Source organism: Amblyraja radiata, chromosome 17 (genome assembly GCF_010909765.2).
Source record: "Amblyraja radiata isolate CabotCenter1 chromosome 17, sAmbRad1.1.pri, whole genome shotgun sequence".
NCBI classification, from domain to species: Eukaryota; Metazoa; Chordata; class Chondrichthyes; order Rajiformes; family Rajidae; genus Amblyraja; species Amblyraja radiata.
Window position 1 is genome coordinate 16,647,260 of NC_045972.1, and position 18,663 is coordinate 16,665,922.

An 18,663-nucleotide genomic window follows, 5' to 3' on the forward strand; every position below is an offset into this window, starting at 1 on the left:
ACTAAGTTTTATTATATGCAAGCATGGGCTGCTTTATTTGCTACTTTTTGATTATATTTGTATCTCCCCACTTCAGAACTTAAGGTGAAAGGTAGATCATTGATATAGTAGCTGATGACAACTTGATCAAGGGCACTGCTCTGTGGAACTAGGGCTGGATATTTGCCCACAACCATCTGTCTTTGAGCGAGGTTTGATTAATTACTGTAACTTTCATTCAGTGCTCCATAACATAAGTTTTACCTATTCCTGGTTAAAAGTTGCCTTGATGTCAAAACAGCCTCTCTTATCTTTAGTTTAGTTTAGAGATACAGCGCAGAAACAGGCCCTTCGGCCCACCAAGTTTGCGCCGACCAGCGATCCCTGCACACTAACACTATCCTACACACACGAGGGACAATTACCGAAGTCAATTAACCGACAAACATGTGCTTCTTTGGAGCATGGGAGGAAACCTGAGCGGCGGAGAAATCCTATGCAGGTCACAGGGAGAACATACAAACTCTGTACGAACAGAGGTCCGGATCGAACCCGGGTCTCTGGAGCTGTAAGGCAATAACTCTACCGCTGCGCCACCGTGCCGCCGTTCTCCCCTCAGCATTTCAGTTATTTCAACTGGTAGTAATGGGGTCTCCTGCCTTTCAGTGAAGTTTGGTTAGCTAAAAATGTACCTTTTTTTTAAAGTCAGGGCAGTGAACTGAGTGGCTTGGGATTTATTCCTGAAAAATAATTGGCTTCTATGCCACATGTTTAATTTTTTTTCGAGGTAATTGTTCCTTACTATGGCCTCATTATAAATGAGTAATGACACTTTCTTCATTGAGACGCTATATTCCTACTTCAGACGTCAACTAAATGATCTATGACTTTCTAATTCAACATCGTACATTGTACCTTTAATTATCGTATTTCCCGGCATTGAAGACAATAGATAATACGTGCAGGAGTAGGCCATTCGGCCCTTCGAGCCAGCACCGATCATCCACAATCAGTACCCCGTTCCTGCCTTCTCCCCATATCCCCTGACTCCGCTATCTTTAAGATCCCTATCTAGCTCTCTCTTGAAAGTATCCAGAGAACCAGCCTCCACCGCCCTCTGAGGCAGAGAATTCCACAGACTCACAACTCTCTGTGAGAAAAAGTGTTTCCTCGTCTCCGTTCTAAATGGCTTACTCCTTATTCTTAAACTGTGGCCCCTGGTTCTGGACTCCCCCAACATCGGGAACATGTTTCCTGCCTCTAGCGTGTCCAAACCCTTAACAATTTTATATGTTTCAATAAGATCCCCTCTCACCCTAAACTCCAGAGTGTACAAGCCCAGCCGCTCCATTCTCTCAGCATATGACAGTCCCGCCATCCCGGGAATTAACCTTGTAAACCTAAGTTGCACTCCCTCAATAGCAAGAATGTCCTTCCTCAAATTAGGGGACCAAAATTGCACACAATACTCCAGGTGTAGTCTCACTAGGGCTCTGTACAACTGCAGAAGAACCTCTTTGCTTCTATACTTGACGATTCCTGTTATAAAGGCCAACATGCCATTCGCTTTCTTCACTGCCTGCTGTACCTGCATGCTTACTTTCATAGTCGGATGAACTGATGAACAAGGACACCCAGATCCCGTTGTACTTCCCCTTTTCCCAACTTGACGCCATTTAGATAGTAATCTGCCTTCCTGTTTTTGATACCAAATTGGATAACCTCACATTTATCCACATTAAACTTCATCTGCCCACTCCCCCAACCTGTCCAAATCACCCTGTATTCTCGTACCATCCTCCCCACAATGTTACTTTGAATCCCTTCATCCAAATCATTGATGTATATTGTAAATAGCTGCGGTCCTGGCACCGAGCCTTGCAGTACACCACTAGTCACTGCCTGCCATTCAGAAAGGGACCCGTTAATCCCTACTCTTTGTTTCCTGTCTGCCAACCACTTCTCTATCCATGTCAGCACTCTACCCCCAATACCATGTGCCCTAATTTTGCCCACTAATCGCCTATGTGGGACTTATCAAATGACGCTTTTTTTAACCCAAAAATAAGGCACGATAATTTACCTGCGTCTTGGAGGCAGAAGGTTAGGTTAGCCAAGAAAGATAGACTTGGCTAACCTGAATCATAACGTGTGGGGAGTCTTGCCTGGGTCAGCATGGGCAGGAACGTTGAGAAGGAGGGGGCGGGGGAGTATGCCATCAACTCACTCACTTGGCGCTCCGGGCGCGGAGTCACCGTATTGTGGTCGGGGAGGGAAGTAGCTCGGGTGGCTGCGAGCGGCCGCCGGGACCAGCCAGTGAAGGGACCAGCTCAAGAGCAAAGATCATAGAGCGGAGCGGGTCAGTGGGCGATGGATAACAGGACCGCTGGCGGTGGAGCTTACTCCTGTGTCAGAGCGACATTGAAAGACACGGACCGGGAAGTGAATGCCATGCAGTGTCACCCTACGCAGCAAGTGAAGCCATGTCCTGCACCCGGCGGCAGTCAGAATTTAAGGATTTGCGGGAAGCGGCTGACATGAGCGAGGCCGGTGAGCGGCAGGAAAGAGGTGTTCAGATAGAGAGCACTGCCAGAGGTGAGCGGGCCGGCAGAAGGTGCGGACGTGGCGGCTGGTTCCGCTGTTCGGCCCCGTCGGTCTCTCGCAGCCACCCGAGCTACTTCCCTCCCCGGCCACAATGCGGTAGCTCTGTGCCCGGGGCAGCGGTGAGTGAGTGAGTTGCTGGAATGATCCCCGACCCCCTCCATCTCAACACTCCTGCCCGTGCTGACCCAGGCCAGACTCCCCACACGCTGTGAAAGGAACTCTTTCCACCCCAATTGGTTCCTTGAACTAGTATTGTCATTCAATAAAATCACAACTGATTCAACTTGTCCCGGTGTGCTCCCGTTTTTCCCACCATCTCTCCACCTGCCGTCACCCTCCACCCCCCACCCATTCACAATGGAGGAGATCTGGAAGCCTTGGGTAAATTGAACTGTCACTCTCCTCATGTTTACCATTTATTTATTTATTTGTTTTTGAGCGCGAGATACATATATATTTTTTTTTAGCTGTGTCCTGCCAGCCTTTTTTCAAAATTTAGCAACTCTAAATGGGAATGCGTCTTCGACGCAGGTGCGTCTTCATTGCCGGGAAATACGGTAACTTTTACTTGGCTTGGAGGGGCAAAGTAATTAATTGGGAGCTCCCTTGAGATTCTCCGATTCAGACATAAGAAATGATATCCACAAGACTGTGATGCAAAATGGGTACCAATGCCAATGGCCTATAATTTACCATGGCACATACCAATTGTAATTTAAATTGAATAGACCCCAATATATATATAATGAGTAAAGGGCACATTGAATGGAAGGTAATGCAGAGGCAAGTATTACTGCCAGGTAAAGCAGCTGCCTACAGATATTTATTCTTCCCCATCGCCTGGTTTGACAGCTGTCATTTCCTTTTGTCCCCACCTCCTCAAATTTGTAACATGTCCCTCTGTGCTTTATGTAGGACAAACAACAAAATCATGTAAGGAGACAAAATATTTGATCATCCATGATTTTTATGCTGTTGATCTAAATTTAAGGAACATAATTGTACGTGATTTATGTATTTGTGCATCCAGCCTTTTTGCCAGCAGTGTAACTGTGGAAAGTAACAGTAACGGGTGCATTCCGGTGCTGGGGATTGGGATTTGGGATGTACCGTTGGGAATTGTGGAAGGATCACCATTGTTCTTATTCTTTAGAATGAGATTTTGGGGAACTTGAAAGCATATAAAATAGCCGAAGTTAGTCTGGCTTTGTTAAGGGGAGATCTTGCCTGACAAATGCAGTGACAAGCAGGATAGACAAAGGAGAGTTAGTGGATGTTGTTTACTTTCAGAAGGCCTTTAAGAAGGTGCCACACCTGAGACTGCTAGAAAGATAAGAGCCCATTTTAATAGAGGCTCGGAAATTGACTCACTGGCAGAAGGCAAAATGTGGAATGAAGGCAGTCTTTTCTGGGTGGCTGCTGGTGACTCGTGGTGCTCACAGGGATCAGTGTGGGGTTGGCTGCTTTTCACGTTACGTTTTAAAGTTCTGGATGATGGCTTTGAGGCCAGGTTTGCGGATGTACAAAGATGGTTGGAGGGGCAGGTAATGTGGAGGAAGCTGCAGAAGGACTTGGACAGGTTGGGAGAGTGGGCAAAGTGACAAACGGATTACAGCATAGTAACTTGTTTAAAGGCTCTGGGCCTGTACTCGCTGGAGTTTAGAAGAATGTAGGAGGATCTCGATGAAACCTACCGAATAATGAAAGGTCTACATAAAGAATGTGGAAAGGATGTTTCCAGTAATGGGAATGTCGAGAGCCAGATGGCACAGCCTCAGAATAAAGGGACATACCTCAAGAATGGAGATAAGGAGGCATTTTTCTAGCTGGATGGTGGCAAATCTAGAATTCATTGCCACAGACGGCTGTGAAGGCCAAGACATTGGGTATATTTAAAGCATTTCAGTCATGCAGATCTAAGCACCTCCCCCCCCCCCCCCCCCCCCCCCCCATGACTCCATCCAAGGACCCAAGCAGTCTTTCCAGGTGAGGCAGAGGTTCACCTGCACCTCCTCCAACCTCATATATTGCATCCGCTGCTCTACGTGTCAACTGCTCTACAAGCGCAGGCTTGGCGATTGCTTCGCACAACACCTCCATTCAGTTCGCATTAACCAACCTGATCTCCCGGTGGCTCAGCACTTCAACTCCCGCTCCCATTCCGAATCCGACCTTTCTGTCCTGGGTCTCCATGGCCAGAGTGAGTCCCACCACAAATGGGAGGAACGGCACCTCATATTTCGCTTGGGTAGTTTACACCCCAGCGGTATGAACATTGACTTCTCCAATTTCAGGTAGTCCTTACTTTCTCCCTACTTCCCCTCCCCTTCCTAGCTCTCCCACAGCCCATTGTCTCCGCCTCTTCCTTTCTTCTTCCAGCCCCCCTCACCCCCACATCAGTCTGAAGAAGGGTCTTGACCCGAAATGTCACCTATTCCTTCACTCTATAGATGCTGCCTCACCCGCTGAGTTTCTCCAGCATTTTTGTCTACCTTCGATTTTTTTGCAGTTCTTAAACATTATAAGAAGTGTGAAGTATCTTTGAATTGATTACAGTTTGTAGCAATATTTACATGTATTATGCTTTCTAATTATGTTCCCTATTCAGCACTAGTTAGTAAAATTATGTTGGCAGTTTTGTGGCACCAGTTCATTGAATGTCATAAGCTGAAGTACAATTTACTACAAGTAATGTAAATTGACCTTGTTCCCTGTCAAATGTACAGTTTAGAATTTTTGTTAATTTTAATTCATGTCACGCTGATTCCTGATTTGCTTATGTTGGTGTAAACATAGAAATTGAACTTTATTTCAAATTTTTTTTCAGGTGGAGATTTGTCGCCGTGTGACCTTGGAAGAATTGCCACCTGTTCTTGTCCTGCATCTTAAACGCTTCATTTATGAAAAGACTGGGGGATGCCAGAAGCCAATCAAGAATATCGATTACCCTATTGATCTTGAAATAAGCAAAGGTAAGTGTTAACTGCATAATCATGTACAATTAATAGCTACACTGCTTGAAGGTATTTTTATCATCCTGCCTTTGAACTCTGAAATCCATGGGCAACAGCCATCTTAACGTACAAAAGGATCTGCTCCCAACAGCCATTTTCCTTTTGTTCCACCAGTGCAGTATTTGCAGTTCTGTGCAGGGGAGAATAGACGGGTTTAAGATTCTGTCAATTTAACGCTGAACCAGTGTTTCATCTTAGTATGATAGTAGCTAGAGGTGACCACTGTTATTCTTTTTGCAAAATGCTTTTTCTACTGGAACACTTGTCGGACAGTGTTCAAGAGAGCTTTATTGTCATGTGTCCCTGATGGAACAATGAAATTATTGCTTTGCTTTAGCACACCAGAACATAGGCCGAATACTGAACAGAACAGTGTGGCCATATACCATTGCATAATATATACACACATGAATAATTAAACTGATAAAGTGCAAATAAACAGATTGGCTATTAATGTGTTATATGTCACAGCCTTGCAATTAGTTAAATGCTGTGTTATAAAGCAAAAGAGAGTCTCAGCTGCTTTTATATCTCCGATTCTCCCTTAAAAGTTGCTGATTTTCAGAAATATCAATTCTGATCACAAGCTCTTTGCCGAGGCCTGCTCAACCAATGTGGATAGGAGATTCCTGGGAGATGCGAAAACAACATAACCACAATGAATGGAGGAATTAAACTAATGTGTTCTGTTTGTATTGAGTGAAAGATAATCTAAATGTCACCTCAAATAATTTAACATGGAAGCAGGGTTAACGTCTGGCAGTTAGTTGAGAATAACTGACAAAATTATTAAGAGGAATGTTAGGAACAGTAGAGTGGAGATTGATTATTGTGTAAATGGAAAATCTATTTTACTGTATGAATGATGTTAACTTTCAGTGACCAATTGGTTAGAACTGGAAACTTGCATCTACATGGTGGCTTTTGTAACTTGAGTTACAAAAGTACCCTGGGGAGATGGAGGCAAAGGGAAAAGACAGAGGGATCCTGTCAAACCACGATGGGGAGAAAATTACTTGCTTTACCTGTCAGCAACACCCAGAGAACATTTTGTTTCTTTGCTTCGTTTAGTGGTCTTTATGGCTATTTCTCAACAAGCTAGAACATTGGTTCATTTCTGAAGGAGTTCATTTCTTATGTTGTAATCAGGGGGATATTTCCTCACTCCTATTTGACCTGATGCCATGTTTTCTGGAGTCAATGTTGAGAACTCAAAGAGCTATTTCTTCCAGTCTATATCCTCCTGCTTTTGGTGCGTCTGTTCTGCTAATGGAATAGGATGTACCCAGGGATTGTGATTGTGTTGTCTGTAAGTATGACTGGTTGAGTAGTCATGCTTGTTGAACAACAAACTGCAAATATTGGAGAGGATGACTCTTAACTGGGGTTAACTAAGTTCAACTGGGGTTTGATCTGTTGGAATTCAGTTTGATGTCAGGTGGTTTCTGTCAGAATGCAGTGGTGATGATAAAACCACTGAGTTATTTGCTGCAGCATTTCCGCAGGCATTTAATTAGCCATACATGTTGGGCCTGTAGTCACAAATGGGCCAAATCAGGTAAAGGCTCCTTTCCCTGAAGTACATGAGTGAACAGAATGGACTTATTTTTACAATAGTCTGGTAGTACAATGTTTACCATTAATGTGGTGAGATTTTTTAAAATTTCAGTATTACTGTGCATTGAATAGATCCCATCTAAAGGATTTCCCATTGCAAATGTGTCATTTCATCGTCTCTTGTTTTCCAAACTCCAAATTATCATTGATTCCGTGGGGAGCAGTTATTGACACATTCCAGATGAGACTTTCATCAAGACATGAATATATTCTTACTTCATTAAATGAACATTTAAAGACGTGTCATCCTCAGCAATATCTTAGCAAGAATCTAAGTGGTTTCATGAAGTAATATTCTGCATTTTTTAAATTTTTCGGTTTTCGGCTGAATCTATTTCTGTTCTTTGACATTTCCCACGTTATCCCTTTATATTAAAACTTTATATTATATCCATTTATATTAGTCAAAATTGACCTGTAACAAGAGATCACGTTACTAAAAGTTATTTCTTCCCTTGTAGATCTCCTTTCCCCTGGTGTGAAGGGTAAGATTTCCAAAGTCCAAAGAACTTATAGGCTCTTTGCAGGTATGTAATTTCTTTAAATTGTTAATCCCTTGGTTTCTGTATTTGTAATGATTATTGTTAAAAGAGCTACAATATTTTAAAAGAAAATGTCAATCTTTGGGTGTTAAACTGGTGCTAAATTCCTGGTGCTGCAATTTGACACTGTCGAATTGTCTGCACTGGGAAAGGTTACAGTGGAGATCAAAATTGTAGGGGCTTTCTTTGTTTTACAGAGGAAAAACATCATCTGGTATATTGATTTGTAGTTCTGAAAGATGATGTGAGAATGCAAAGTGTCAATAAGCTTGAATAACTTACTCCTCTTTCCTGAAGCTATAAAAAACAGTCTCGGGCTGCTGTATGTGGTTAGATCATTTGAACATTTAAATTGTAGCAGTTAAAGGAACAGTTAAGCAATTTGTGTACATTCTTGGAGGAATGATACTTGATACTTAATGTTAACCGATTGGTCAATCATTTGCACACTTCCGTGTGTCTACATGTATTTTTTGTGAAGCAGGATGTTCATATTCTGTTCTTGTACCAGCAGTCCTGATTTTAGAACTGTTCTCTAAGAATTCCATTATGTACAAAATTGGTGCGTTGTTCCATAGCGGTTGACTGCAGACATTGTCCTCTTATTTCCTGTTAAGTTGAATATGTTTACATAAATAATTCATATACTCTAAGAATTTGCCAATTACACAAGAGAAGCAGACTGAATATTTTACTTTTGCAATTGCAGGACTGACATATCATGTGTTGCTGCTTTATTTAGTCTAACTGGTGTTCACTTAATCAGTATTTAGAATTATAATGGTCTAGATTACCAGTGAAAAAAAAGTCAGGCATTCTTCCAAGATTAAACTAATTACACGGGTTGACATGTCTTGTGGCCCTTAACCAGATAATTCTAAACCAGAAACTTGATAGCCTTTTCCAAATTACTTCCAAGGTTAAAGTGAAAATAAAAAGCTAGTGAATGCAAAACACTGGAATTGTTCAGACCAGACAGCATCTTTGCGCTCTAACTTCAACTAGCCCTTGCTTTCCCTCTCTCCATCCACTCCCCTTCCCAGTTGTCCCACCAGTCTTCCCGTCTCCGACGACATTCTGTCTCTGTCCCGCCCACTCCACTGACATCAGTCTGAAGAAGGGTCTCGACCCGAAACATCACCCATTACTTCTCTCCAGAGATGCTGCCTGTCCTGCTGAGTTACTCCAGCATTTTGTGTCTAGCAGCATCTTTGATTCATGGGTTTGCTTTATCGTTCATATCTCAGAATTTCTGTGCTACAAATTGCAATTTTTTTTAAACGTACAAAATCAATGACCTCCAAATGTACAACTGGAGTTCAACTGGAGTATTTTTTTTCAACCACAATTTCTGAAATACCAATTCTCCCTCCATCAACCTTTGCTGTACTAATGTTCCTAAATTCCTTAATCAAGTATCCTTTGTAGTCCTCCAAGATTATTTGACGGAAAAGCTGTGCCTTGGACTTCAATGCCTATAGTATGGAAGCAAAATTAAGGAGATTACATTTGGATTTTTGTCTGCAGTATTGATCTCCTTAAGGAAGGATGTAAAGATACTGCTCTATGGTTCAGATAAACTTTACTCGGCTGATACCTGGAATGGATGGTTGGCGTGAAAAATTGTCTATGCTAAGCTTGTATCTTATGTTTTGAAAAGTGATAGGGGACTTGATTGGAACATGTAAGATCCCAGATGATTTTGATGGGATGGATGTGGAGAGGATGTTTCCTCTTGTGTGAAAATCTAGAACCCATGGTCACTGTTCAAAAACAGTGCCAATTTAAAATTAATTAAATTTTTCATGAGAGGGATGAGTGTCTTTTGAGCTTTCTTCCTGATATAGCAATTTTGGAGTATTTTAAAGCTGATGTTGATAGATTTCTCATGTGCATAGGGGTGAAATCTACTCAGCATGAATGTGGTTAAATTGGATCAGCCATCATCTTATCGAATAGAGGACTAGGTTTCAGGGGCCAAATGGTCCACTAATGTGGATGTTCATTGCATAAGTACACCTGCAAACTTGTGTCATCTATTTCACTTTGCATTTCTCAGAGGCTACTTATTTCCAAATGGCCGGATGGATTTAAATGTTCCCTAAGAAAATGTTGAACTTTCTTTGTTTTCTGCATTGGATTCCATTCTTTTATTGAATTGCCACTTTTCAAAAAATTGACAATGTGCAGTTTTTCAGAAGTATTCTATTTATGGATCTTGTGCTGATAAAGACTTCAATATGGATGATTCTTTAGTAGCAAGGAGTTAAAAATGCGGAGGCACTGTTGGGATTTGTACAGGGTTTTCTCTTGAAGGGTGCAGGAATTATTGACAATGTCAGCATTGAATGCTTGCATCAAATTGCTTTTGTGAAGAGAGTCATAAATGCTGCTTGAACTACAGCATTCCATGTGGTGAAGCTGTCTGTAGATGTCAGGAAGTTCTAGGATTTAAAACAAGTGACAATAAAATAATGATATCCACAAGTGTGTAACTGGAGGGTAACTTATGTGTTGTGGTTTTCCCATATTTCCCGTGGCTTTGTGTCTTTAAAAGAGATTGTGGGTTCTAGAAGTGTTATTGGGAGTCCCTTGACCAGTATTGCACTGTATTTTGTTAATGGTACTCGTTGCAGGCACAGTGCACCTGCGATGGACAGCTACTGAAATAAAAATAATAAATTGCTGGAAATACTCAGGTCAGGAAATATTTGTAGAAAGATAGAATGTTAACATTTCAAGTCAAAGACCCCTTTCATCAGAATCGCAAAAGAGAGAATATGCTAGTTGTAAGTCAGAGTGTGCGGGAGGGTTGGATAGTCAAAGGGAATATCTCTGATCACATGAGGTTCTACCACTGATATAAGCTGTTGATGATACCATCTGGTTGATAGGTTGATGAGAGAGTACCCAAACAGAGGATCATGTAAAATCTGTGAAATGTAGCGTTGTTAGAAATTCCCAGTGATCTATCATGATGGCTTCATTAATATGTTATCCCTGATGCCATCCCGGGCTTTACCTTGTCAGAGAGGTTCTCTGTGTCCCATCTGTCCTTCCCAACCCTCTGCAACTCAAACCTGTTTTTTCTTTCCCAGTTCTAATAAGTGAGGAACCTTCCCCCTGATCTTTCTCTTGCCATAAATGCTGCCTTTGTCTTTTACTGCAATATTGTAGATTTTCAACCCATGCAGCTGAATTTTCATTTATTCTATTAAACTGGGTAGTATCAACTTTCACATGTATTTTGGGGGCTCCACTGATCTACACAACTATATTCCATCACATTCTTGACTTGTCCTTTGCACATGGTGAAATAACTCTGAGAAGGCAGGAGATGACTGACTGGACTGAAGATTGAAATGTTAAAATGTCAGATTGAAATTAAAAGAACCAAAAAAGTTGATTTTTTTGCACAAGGTTTCACAATGGAATTTGAGGGATATTTTTAAATTCTAGTGATTTTTAAGTTTGTTGAAAAGGCATTCATGACAATCAGTAATGTGAAAGTGGAATTTTCCAGGTCATCATCAAAGAATAGCATATGAAAAGTAAAATGTGATGTTACCAGATTTGTTACTGGTATTAAACAATTCTAGGTTATAGCATAACATGATATATTTTGTTCTGTTGCTGATTACTTCAGTTCCTATCTCACAATCTTTAAACAATTTGGAGTTGTTTATTTTGACAATTGTGCTGCTGCTGAAATAAAAGTTTAGCTGTTCAAATAAAGATCTCATTAGAATAACACTATCTGCATTTAAGAAAAATAAACAGCACTGTGTCATACTTTCATTTTATATTCTAACATAAACTACCTCTTAAAAATGGTTAAAAGTATTTGGATTTGTTATCTTAAATTGTTGAGTCTTTAACGATGACAACAATTTAGAATTTGCATTACTGGAAATTTTCTGTATTAGAAATGATTTATAAAGTTTTACAACAGTAATCAGACAGAACACATAACTTTCATCCATGTAGATCCGTATCTCTCATTTAAAAAAAAAAATCTGAACAACATGGTCAGATGTAATTTTTTTTAATTGCATTATCAATTTTGTACAGATTTTTCTACAATAAATGTAGGAGTTCTCCCTCAGTATAAATAAGCTAGTGTGATCTTGGCTCCATCTGTAGACCATCTGTAGATTCAAGAGTGGACATGTTTACAGGAACAAGATGACATGCACATGGTATTTACCATTAAAGATTGCAAAATTGCTGTGAGATTTGCATGCCGTATCATCTCATGATCTTTATTGGGAAGAAGTTGTGCTAAAGGACTAAGAAAATGACGTGTGTGTTTTAAACATAATCTGGTGTTTGCATTGTCATGGGTTCAAGATGGTTTCCTTTGCTCATAGCATTTGACTTCATATCACAATTGATTTCAAACACCATCACATGAGTTGGTCCTTTAAATGTTTGGGGACCTTCACATATAAAGTTCCCTGTTCAATCATCTCATTACCCTTGTTAAAGGTACATCATAGAAAGCTTTGGTTTACAGGCCCAAACCATCCAGCCATTTAATATTACAAAAGAATATATGACTGAAGAACTGATGATTGAAATATACAGCATGGAAATGGGCCCTCCGGCCAATCGAGTCCACACCAACCATCAATTGTTCGTTCAAGTCCAAGTCCAAGTGAGTTTATTGTCATGTGTCCCTGTATAGGACAATGAAATTCTTGCTTTGCTTAAGCACACAGAAAATAGTAGGCATTTACTACAAAACAGATAAATGTGTCCATATACCATGATATAAATATATACACACATGAATAAATAAACTGGTAGTGCAAATAACAGAAAGTGGTTGCTGATAATCAGAGTTTTGTCCGAGCCAGGTTTAATAGCCTGATGGCTGAGGGGAAGTAGCTATTCCTGAACCTGGTTGTTGCAGTCTTCAGGCTCCTGTACCTTCTACCTGAAGGTAGCAGGGAGATGAGTGTGTGGCCAGGATGGTGTGGGTTTTTGATGATACTGCCAGCCTTTTTGAGGCAGCGACTGCGATAAATCCCCTCGATGGAAGGAAGGTCAGAGCCGATGATGGACTGGGCAGTGTTTACTACTTTTTGTAGTCTTTTCCTCTCCAGGGCGCTCAAATTTCCGAACCAAGCCACGATGCAACCGGTCAGCATGCTCTCGACTGTGCACATTAGTTCTTTGTTATCCCACTTTCACATTAATTCCCTATACACTAGGGACTTGTACAGTTAACCCCCAAACCCTTATACCTTTTGGAATGTGGTAGGATACTTGAACACCCGGAGGAAATCCACAGGGTAATGAAGAACGAGCTATCTCTATACAAACAGCACCAGGGGTCAAGATTGAGCCCGGATCTGATGTTGTGATGCAGCAGCTCTACCACCTCCAGTTTAAATTTCATTTGGAATATTTTGGAGGACCAGGAAACCAAGAAACAAGATCTTCCCTTGTGGGATCTTTAGCTTAAATCAAGGACACACAAACTTAAGCCTATGTGCCAAGATTATGTTGGAGTGGCAAGTTGCAGGGCCTCCAATATTCTATTTTAGTTGAGATACGTCAGTATGTGCAATTGAGGTTTGATCCTTAATTTGGGAATTAAGAGGAGAAATGTGTGTGATTTGTGGATTGGTAAAAAGAGGGGGGCAAGGTATGGTTTATTTAGGAATGATGATTGTAGAAAGGAGAGGATTGAGGATTGAGGTGGGTTTTGATACAGTAAGTTCAAGGAAGAAAATCGGCAATCTGCATTTTGGGTGGAGACAATTCATCAAATGTAGAGTCTCGATCTAACATGTCGACTGTCTATTTCCTTCCACAGATGCTGCCAACCCCTCTGAATTCCTCCAGTGGTTTGCTTTTGGCTCTAGATTCCAGCATTTGCACACACTTTGGGTCTTCATTTTATTCCACTTTGGTGCTATAAGCCCAAAAATAACATCCATGTGGAAGTCTTAATTCAGCAAAGATTACACATTGGTCCTGAGACTTTGTTTTTTCCATGTAACTACTTTGTGAAATGTGAGGGAGGTGCGAGGGCAGAAAATGTTGCAAATATTTTTCGTGTTGGACATGATTTGTTGATGGCAAAACATAATTTTCAGATAGGTCTTCAAAACTAGGAACATTTTGACAACAGGCTTGTTTAAGTTGCAGATGAAGGGCAGGAGTGGGGAGAACAAAAATGTCTGATCAGGACAAGAGTAAATGGAGCTAATTTGTCAGGAGGAGGTGTAAATAGGAAATGAGGAAAAGTACTGGAACTATGATGCCATGAAATATGAACTGAGTTTTTATTAAAGAATAAAGATTACTTTATCTCACAATGTTTAGCTCAAGCTCTATTTGTTTAGTTAGTTTCTTGTTTATTGTCATATGCACCAAGGGCAATGAAATCCCTTGTTCATATGAAGCATAGTAAACAGTATACATACAGTAGTGATAAACACAACAATAAATACAACAGTGAGTGTAAAAAAGCAGAATGGTACAAAATTGTAGTGCAATCCACAAGTGTAATAAAATAATTTGAAGTACAGTAACAGAAAGCCCGAAATAGATAGTTAAGAGTGGGAGTATATGACAGCATCTCTAGGAAGAAGGTGTGAAAGAGGTAATTGTTTCTAGAGTCTGATTGCACCAAGGCAGATGCTGCCCTTAACTCTGTACATCTGGACATTCAAGCTCTTGTGCTTCAACCAGAAGGTAGAGGGAAATGGAATGGCCAGGGTGGTGGGCATTCATGGCAATACTTCCAGCCTTACACCATGCACACCCATGAAGATGAACTCGATGGAAGGAAGTGATGAGCCTGTGGTGGACAGGGCCGAGGTCAAGATTCATGATTAAAGAGAGTTTATTGTCATCTGTCCCTGATAGGACAATGAAATTCTTGCTTTGGTTCAGCACAACAGAACATAGTAGGCAAGACTACAGAACAGATCAGTGTGTCCATATACCATTATATAAATATATACACACATGAATAAATAAACTGATAAAGTGCAAATAAACAGATAATGGGCTATTAATGTTCAGAGTTTTGTCCGAGCCAAGTTTAATAGCCTGATGGCTGTGGGGAAGTAGCTATTCCTGAACTTGGTCGTTGCAGTCTTCAGGCTCCTGTACCTTCTATCTGAAGGTAGCGGGGAGATAAGTGTGTGGCCAGGATGGTGTGAGTCCTTGATGCTGCCAGCCTTTTTGATGCAGCGACTGCGATAGATCCCCTCGATGGAAGGGAGGTCAGAGCCGATGATAGACTGGGCAGTGTTTACTACTTTTTGTAGTCTTTTTCTCTCCAGGGCGCTCAAGTTGCCGAACCAAGCCATGATGCAACCTCTCTACTGTATGCATGCTCTCTTCTGTGCCACTGTAGAAGTTAGAGAGAGTCCTCCTTGACATACCGACTCTCTAATCTTCTCAGGAAGTAGAGGTGCTGATGTGCTTTCTAAATAATTGCATCAGTGTTCTTGGACCAGGAAAGATCTTCTGAGATGTGCAGGCCCAGGAATTTGAAGCTCTTGACCCTTTCAACCATCGACCCGTTGATATAAACGGGACTGTGGGTCCCCATCCTACTCCTTCCAAAGTCCACAATCAGTTCCTTGGTTTTGCTGGTGTTGAGGGCCAGGTTATTGTGCTGGCACCATATGGACAGACGCTCGATCTCTCTTCTATACTCTTACTCATCCCCATCAGTGATACGTCCCACACCAGTGGTCTCGTCAGCGAACTTGATGATTGAGTTTGCACTATGACCGGCTACGCAGTCATGAGTATGGAGTGAGTACAGCAGGGACTGAGCACGCAGCCTTGAGGTCACCCGTGCTGATCGTTATCAAGGCTGACACATTTCCACCAATATGAACAGACTGGTCTGTGAATAAGGAAGTCGAGGATCCAATTGCAGAGGGATGCGCAGAGACCCAGTTCTGCGAGTTTGGTAACCAGCTTGGAGGGGATGACTGTATTAAATGCCGAGCTGTAATCAATGAATAACAGCCTGACATATGAGTTTTTGTAGTCCAAGTGATCCAGAGCGGACTGGAGAGCCAGCGAGATCGCATTCACCGTTGATCTGTTGTGGCGGTAAGCGAACTGCAGTGGGTCCAGGTTTTTGTCGAGGTAGGAGTTAATTTGCGCCATGATCAACCTCTCAAGGCACTTAATCACAACAGACGTTAGTGCCACTGGTCAATAGTCATTGAGGCACGTCGCCTTGCTCTTCTTGGGCACCAGTATAATTGATGCCCTTTTAAAGCAGGTGGGAACCTCAGACCTCAGAAGTGAGAGGTTGAAAATGTCCGTAAAAACTCCAGCCAGTTGGTCCGCACAGGTTTTTAGAACACAACCGGGTATATCATCAGGTCCAGGCGCTTTTCGGGGGTTCACCCCTCTGAAGGATTTCCTGACATAGGCCTCAGCGATTGGGGGCTCGGGAAGGCACATCACTATTCTCCCTATCAAAGCGTGCGTAAAACGCATTGAGCTCGTCGGGGAGTGATGTTTCGCCGACATTCGAGCTGCTTCCTGATTTTGCCTTGTAGGAGGTGATTGCATTCAGGCCCCGCCACAGCTGCCGAACATCTGTCTCACCCTCCAGTTTGGAGCAGAAGTCCCTTTTGGCCTTTTTGATGACCTTACCAAGATCGTATCTGGACTTCTTGTAGACCACTGTATCATCAGACATGAATGCCCGGTGTCTGGTCTTCAAAAGAGTGCGGATCTCAAAGTTCATCCAAGGTTTCTGATTGGGAAACACTCGGAAGGCTTTGATGGGGATGCAGTCCTCCACACTTTTCTTTATGAAGTCTGTAACGACTGTTGCGTATTCGTTCAAGTCCTTGATAATTGCCCAGTCTACAGACTCCAAACAGTCCTGGAGTTGTTCCTCTGGGCTTATAGTCACTGGAATTTAGAAGGATGAGAGGGTATCGTAAAGAAACAAATACAATTATTAAGGGATTGCACAAGCTAGATGCAGTAAAAATGTTCCCGATATTGTGGGAGTCCAGAACCAGGGGTCCTATCCCAGAATAAGGGGTAGGCCATTTAGGACTGAGATGAGGAAAAACTTTTTCACCTAGAGTTGTGAATCTGTGGAATTCTCTGCCACAGACGGCAGTGGTGGCCAATTCACTGGATGTATTCAAGAGAGAGTTGGATATAGCTCTTAAGGCTAATGGAATCAAGGGATATGGGGAGAAAGCAGGAACGGGGTACTGATTCTGAATGATCAGCTATGATGGGCCGATGGGCCTGTTTCTGCGTTGTATTTCTAAACTAAACTAATCTAAGAGCAGAATAATTGTCATACCAAGCTGCGATGCATTCCATCTTTCGCGCATCTGGAAAAAGTTTGAGACCATCCTCCTGGACTACTCTTATCTTCTCAAATGTCTAAGAAAATAAATACACTTTTGTATTTTCTTGATCACTGCATCAATGTGAAATGGTTAGGTCATTGGTGATATTGATGCCTGGGAACTTGACGCTGTCAACCATCTCTACAGCAACCCCCTGGATGGGGATAGGGTTGTGTTCTCTCCCTTGCTTCCTTTTTATCTGATGAATAGGGCTAGGTTGTAGTCCTGACATCATGTCGCACAGTTCTCGATCTCTTCCCTGTACTTTGTCTCAGGGTCGTTGATGCTTTGGCTTGACAACAGTGGTATCATTGGAGAACTTAAGATTGAATTGGTGTTGTGCTTGGCCACATGATCATTGGCCTTCAGGGAGTAGAGAAAGAGATTGAGTGCACAACGTTAAGGGACACAAATGTTGATGGTAGAGTGGAGGAACTGTTACAACCAATTCTGATGACTGAGGTCTGCTGGCCAAGAGGTCCAGAGGCCAGTTGGTCCCTAAGCCAAGGCCCAGAGATTTAAGAATTGAGTATTATGGTGTTGAAGGCAGTGCTATAGTTAATGCATAGCATCCTGTTCTTATTAAGGTGGTGCAGAGCTGAATAATAGTTGGGGAAAGCGAGATAGTGTCCTCCGTAGAATTGTTTTTCCTGTGTGCAAATTGTAGGGGATCTAGATTGTCCAAAAGGCTGGTCAGATGTAGGATGATCAATCTTTCAAAGCACTCCATTATGGTCGATGTTAGTGACTGTGCAGTAGTCATTGAGACAGATCACTTCATGGAGACTGGGCTGAAGGAGGTTTCCTTGAAGCAGATGGCTACAGAGGACCGTTGAAGTGAAAAGCTGAAAATGTCAGTGAAGTCTGTCATCAGTTGATCGGCGCATGATTTAAGATCGCGTTGTTATATGAGTATTTTGCCCGAACAGTCTGTGACCCGTAGCACTGTGGCCGACAGCGCTATATTTAGACCCCATAGCGCTGCAGCCGACAGCTCTTTGTTTAAATTCCCATGCACTAAGCCGACAGCGCTCTGTTTAAACCTTTGCGCACCAAACCAGCAGCGCTGTGTATTACTTTTGCGCACCAAGTCTGCGTCGTTGTGTGGATTGATTTGCGCGCCGTCTGTAGCCCTGCCATTGGTTATAGTTTGAATTTGGGAGCAGCGCTATTGACCTGGACCCACCGGCGGGTATTTCAATGGCTGATTTCTTGCCTGTATAAAGGCAGGCGCTAGTAAGCCAGAAGTTAATTTATGTACGAGAGCGGTTCACCGACGGGATGAGTCGCGATCAGTGCCGTGGACGGAGGCTGCTGTAAAACGGACCCCGCGCATACCAAGACAAGTATTCTTTTTGTTCTCTCTTGCCAATAAATCTGATGTGCTCATGTACGAGAGGGGTTCACCGACGGGCTTAGTCGCGATCAGCGCCGTAGATAGCGAGAGAGAGAGAGGTGTGCTGCTATAAAACTGGACCCTGCGCATACCAAGACAAGTATTGTGTTTGTTCTCTCTTGCCAATAAAACTGATTTGTAAC

At 42.2% G+C, this 18,663-nt stretch overlaps 1 protein-coding gene across 1 annotated transcript in view; it reads left to right on the forward strand.

Annotated features, from left to right (window-relative positions):
• usp10 (ubiquitin specific peptidase 10) overlaps positions 1-18,663 on the forward strand; it is a 77,146-nt gene that overhangs the window by 50,120 nt on the left and 8,363 nt on the right. The window contains exons 12-13 of the mRNA XM_033035793.1: positions 5,411-5,555; positions 7,676-7,741. Of these exons, the coding sequence (XP_032891684.1) occupies positions 5,411-5,555; positions 7,676-7,741 (211 nt within the window). The remainder of the gene's footprint in view (positions 1-5,410; positions 5,556-7,675; positions 7,742-18,663) is intronic.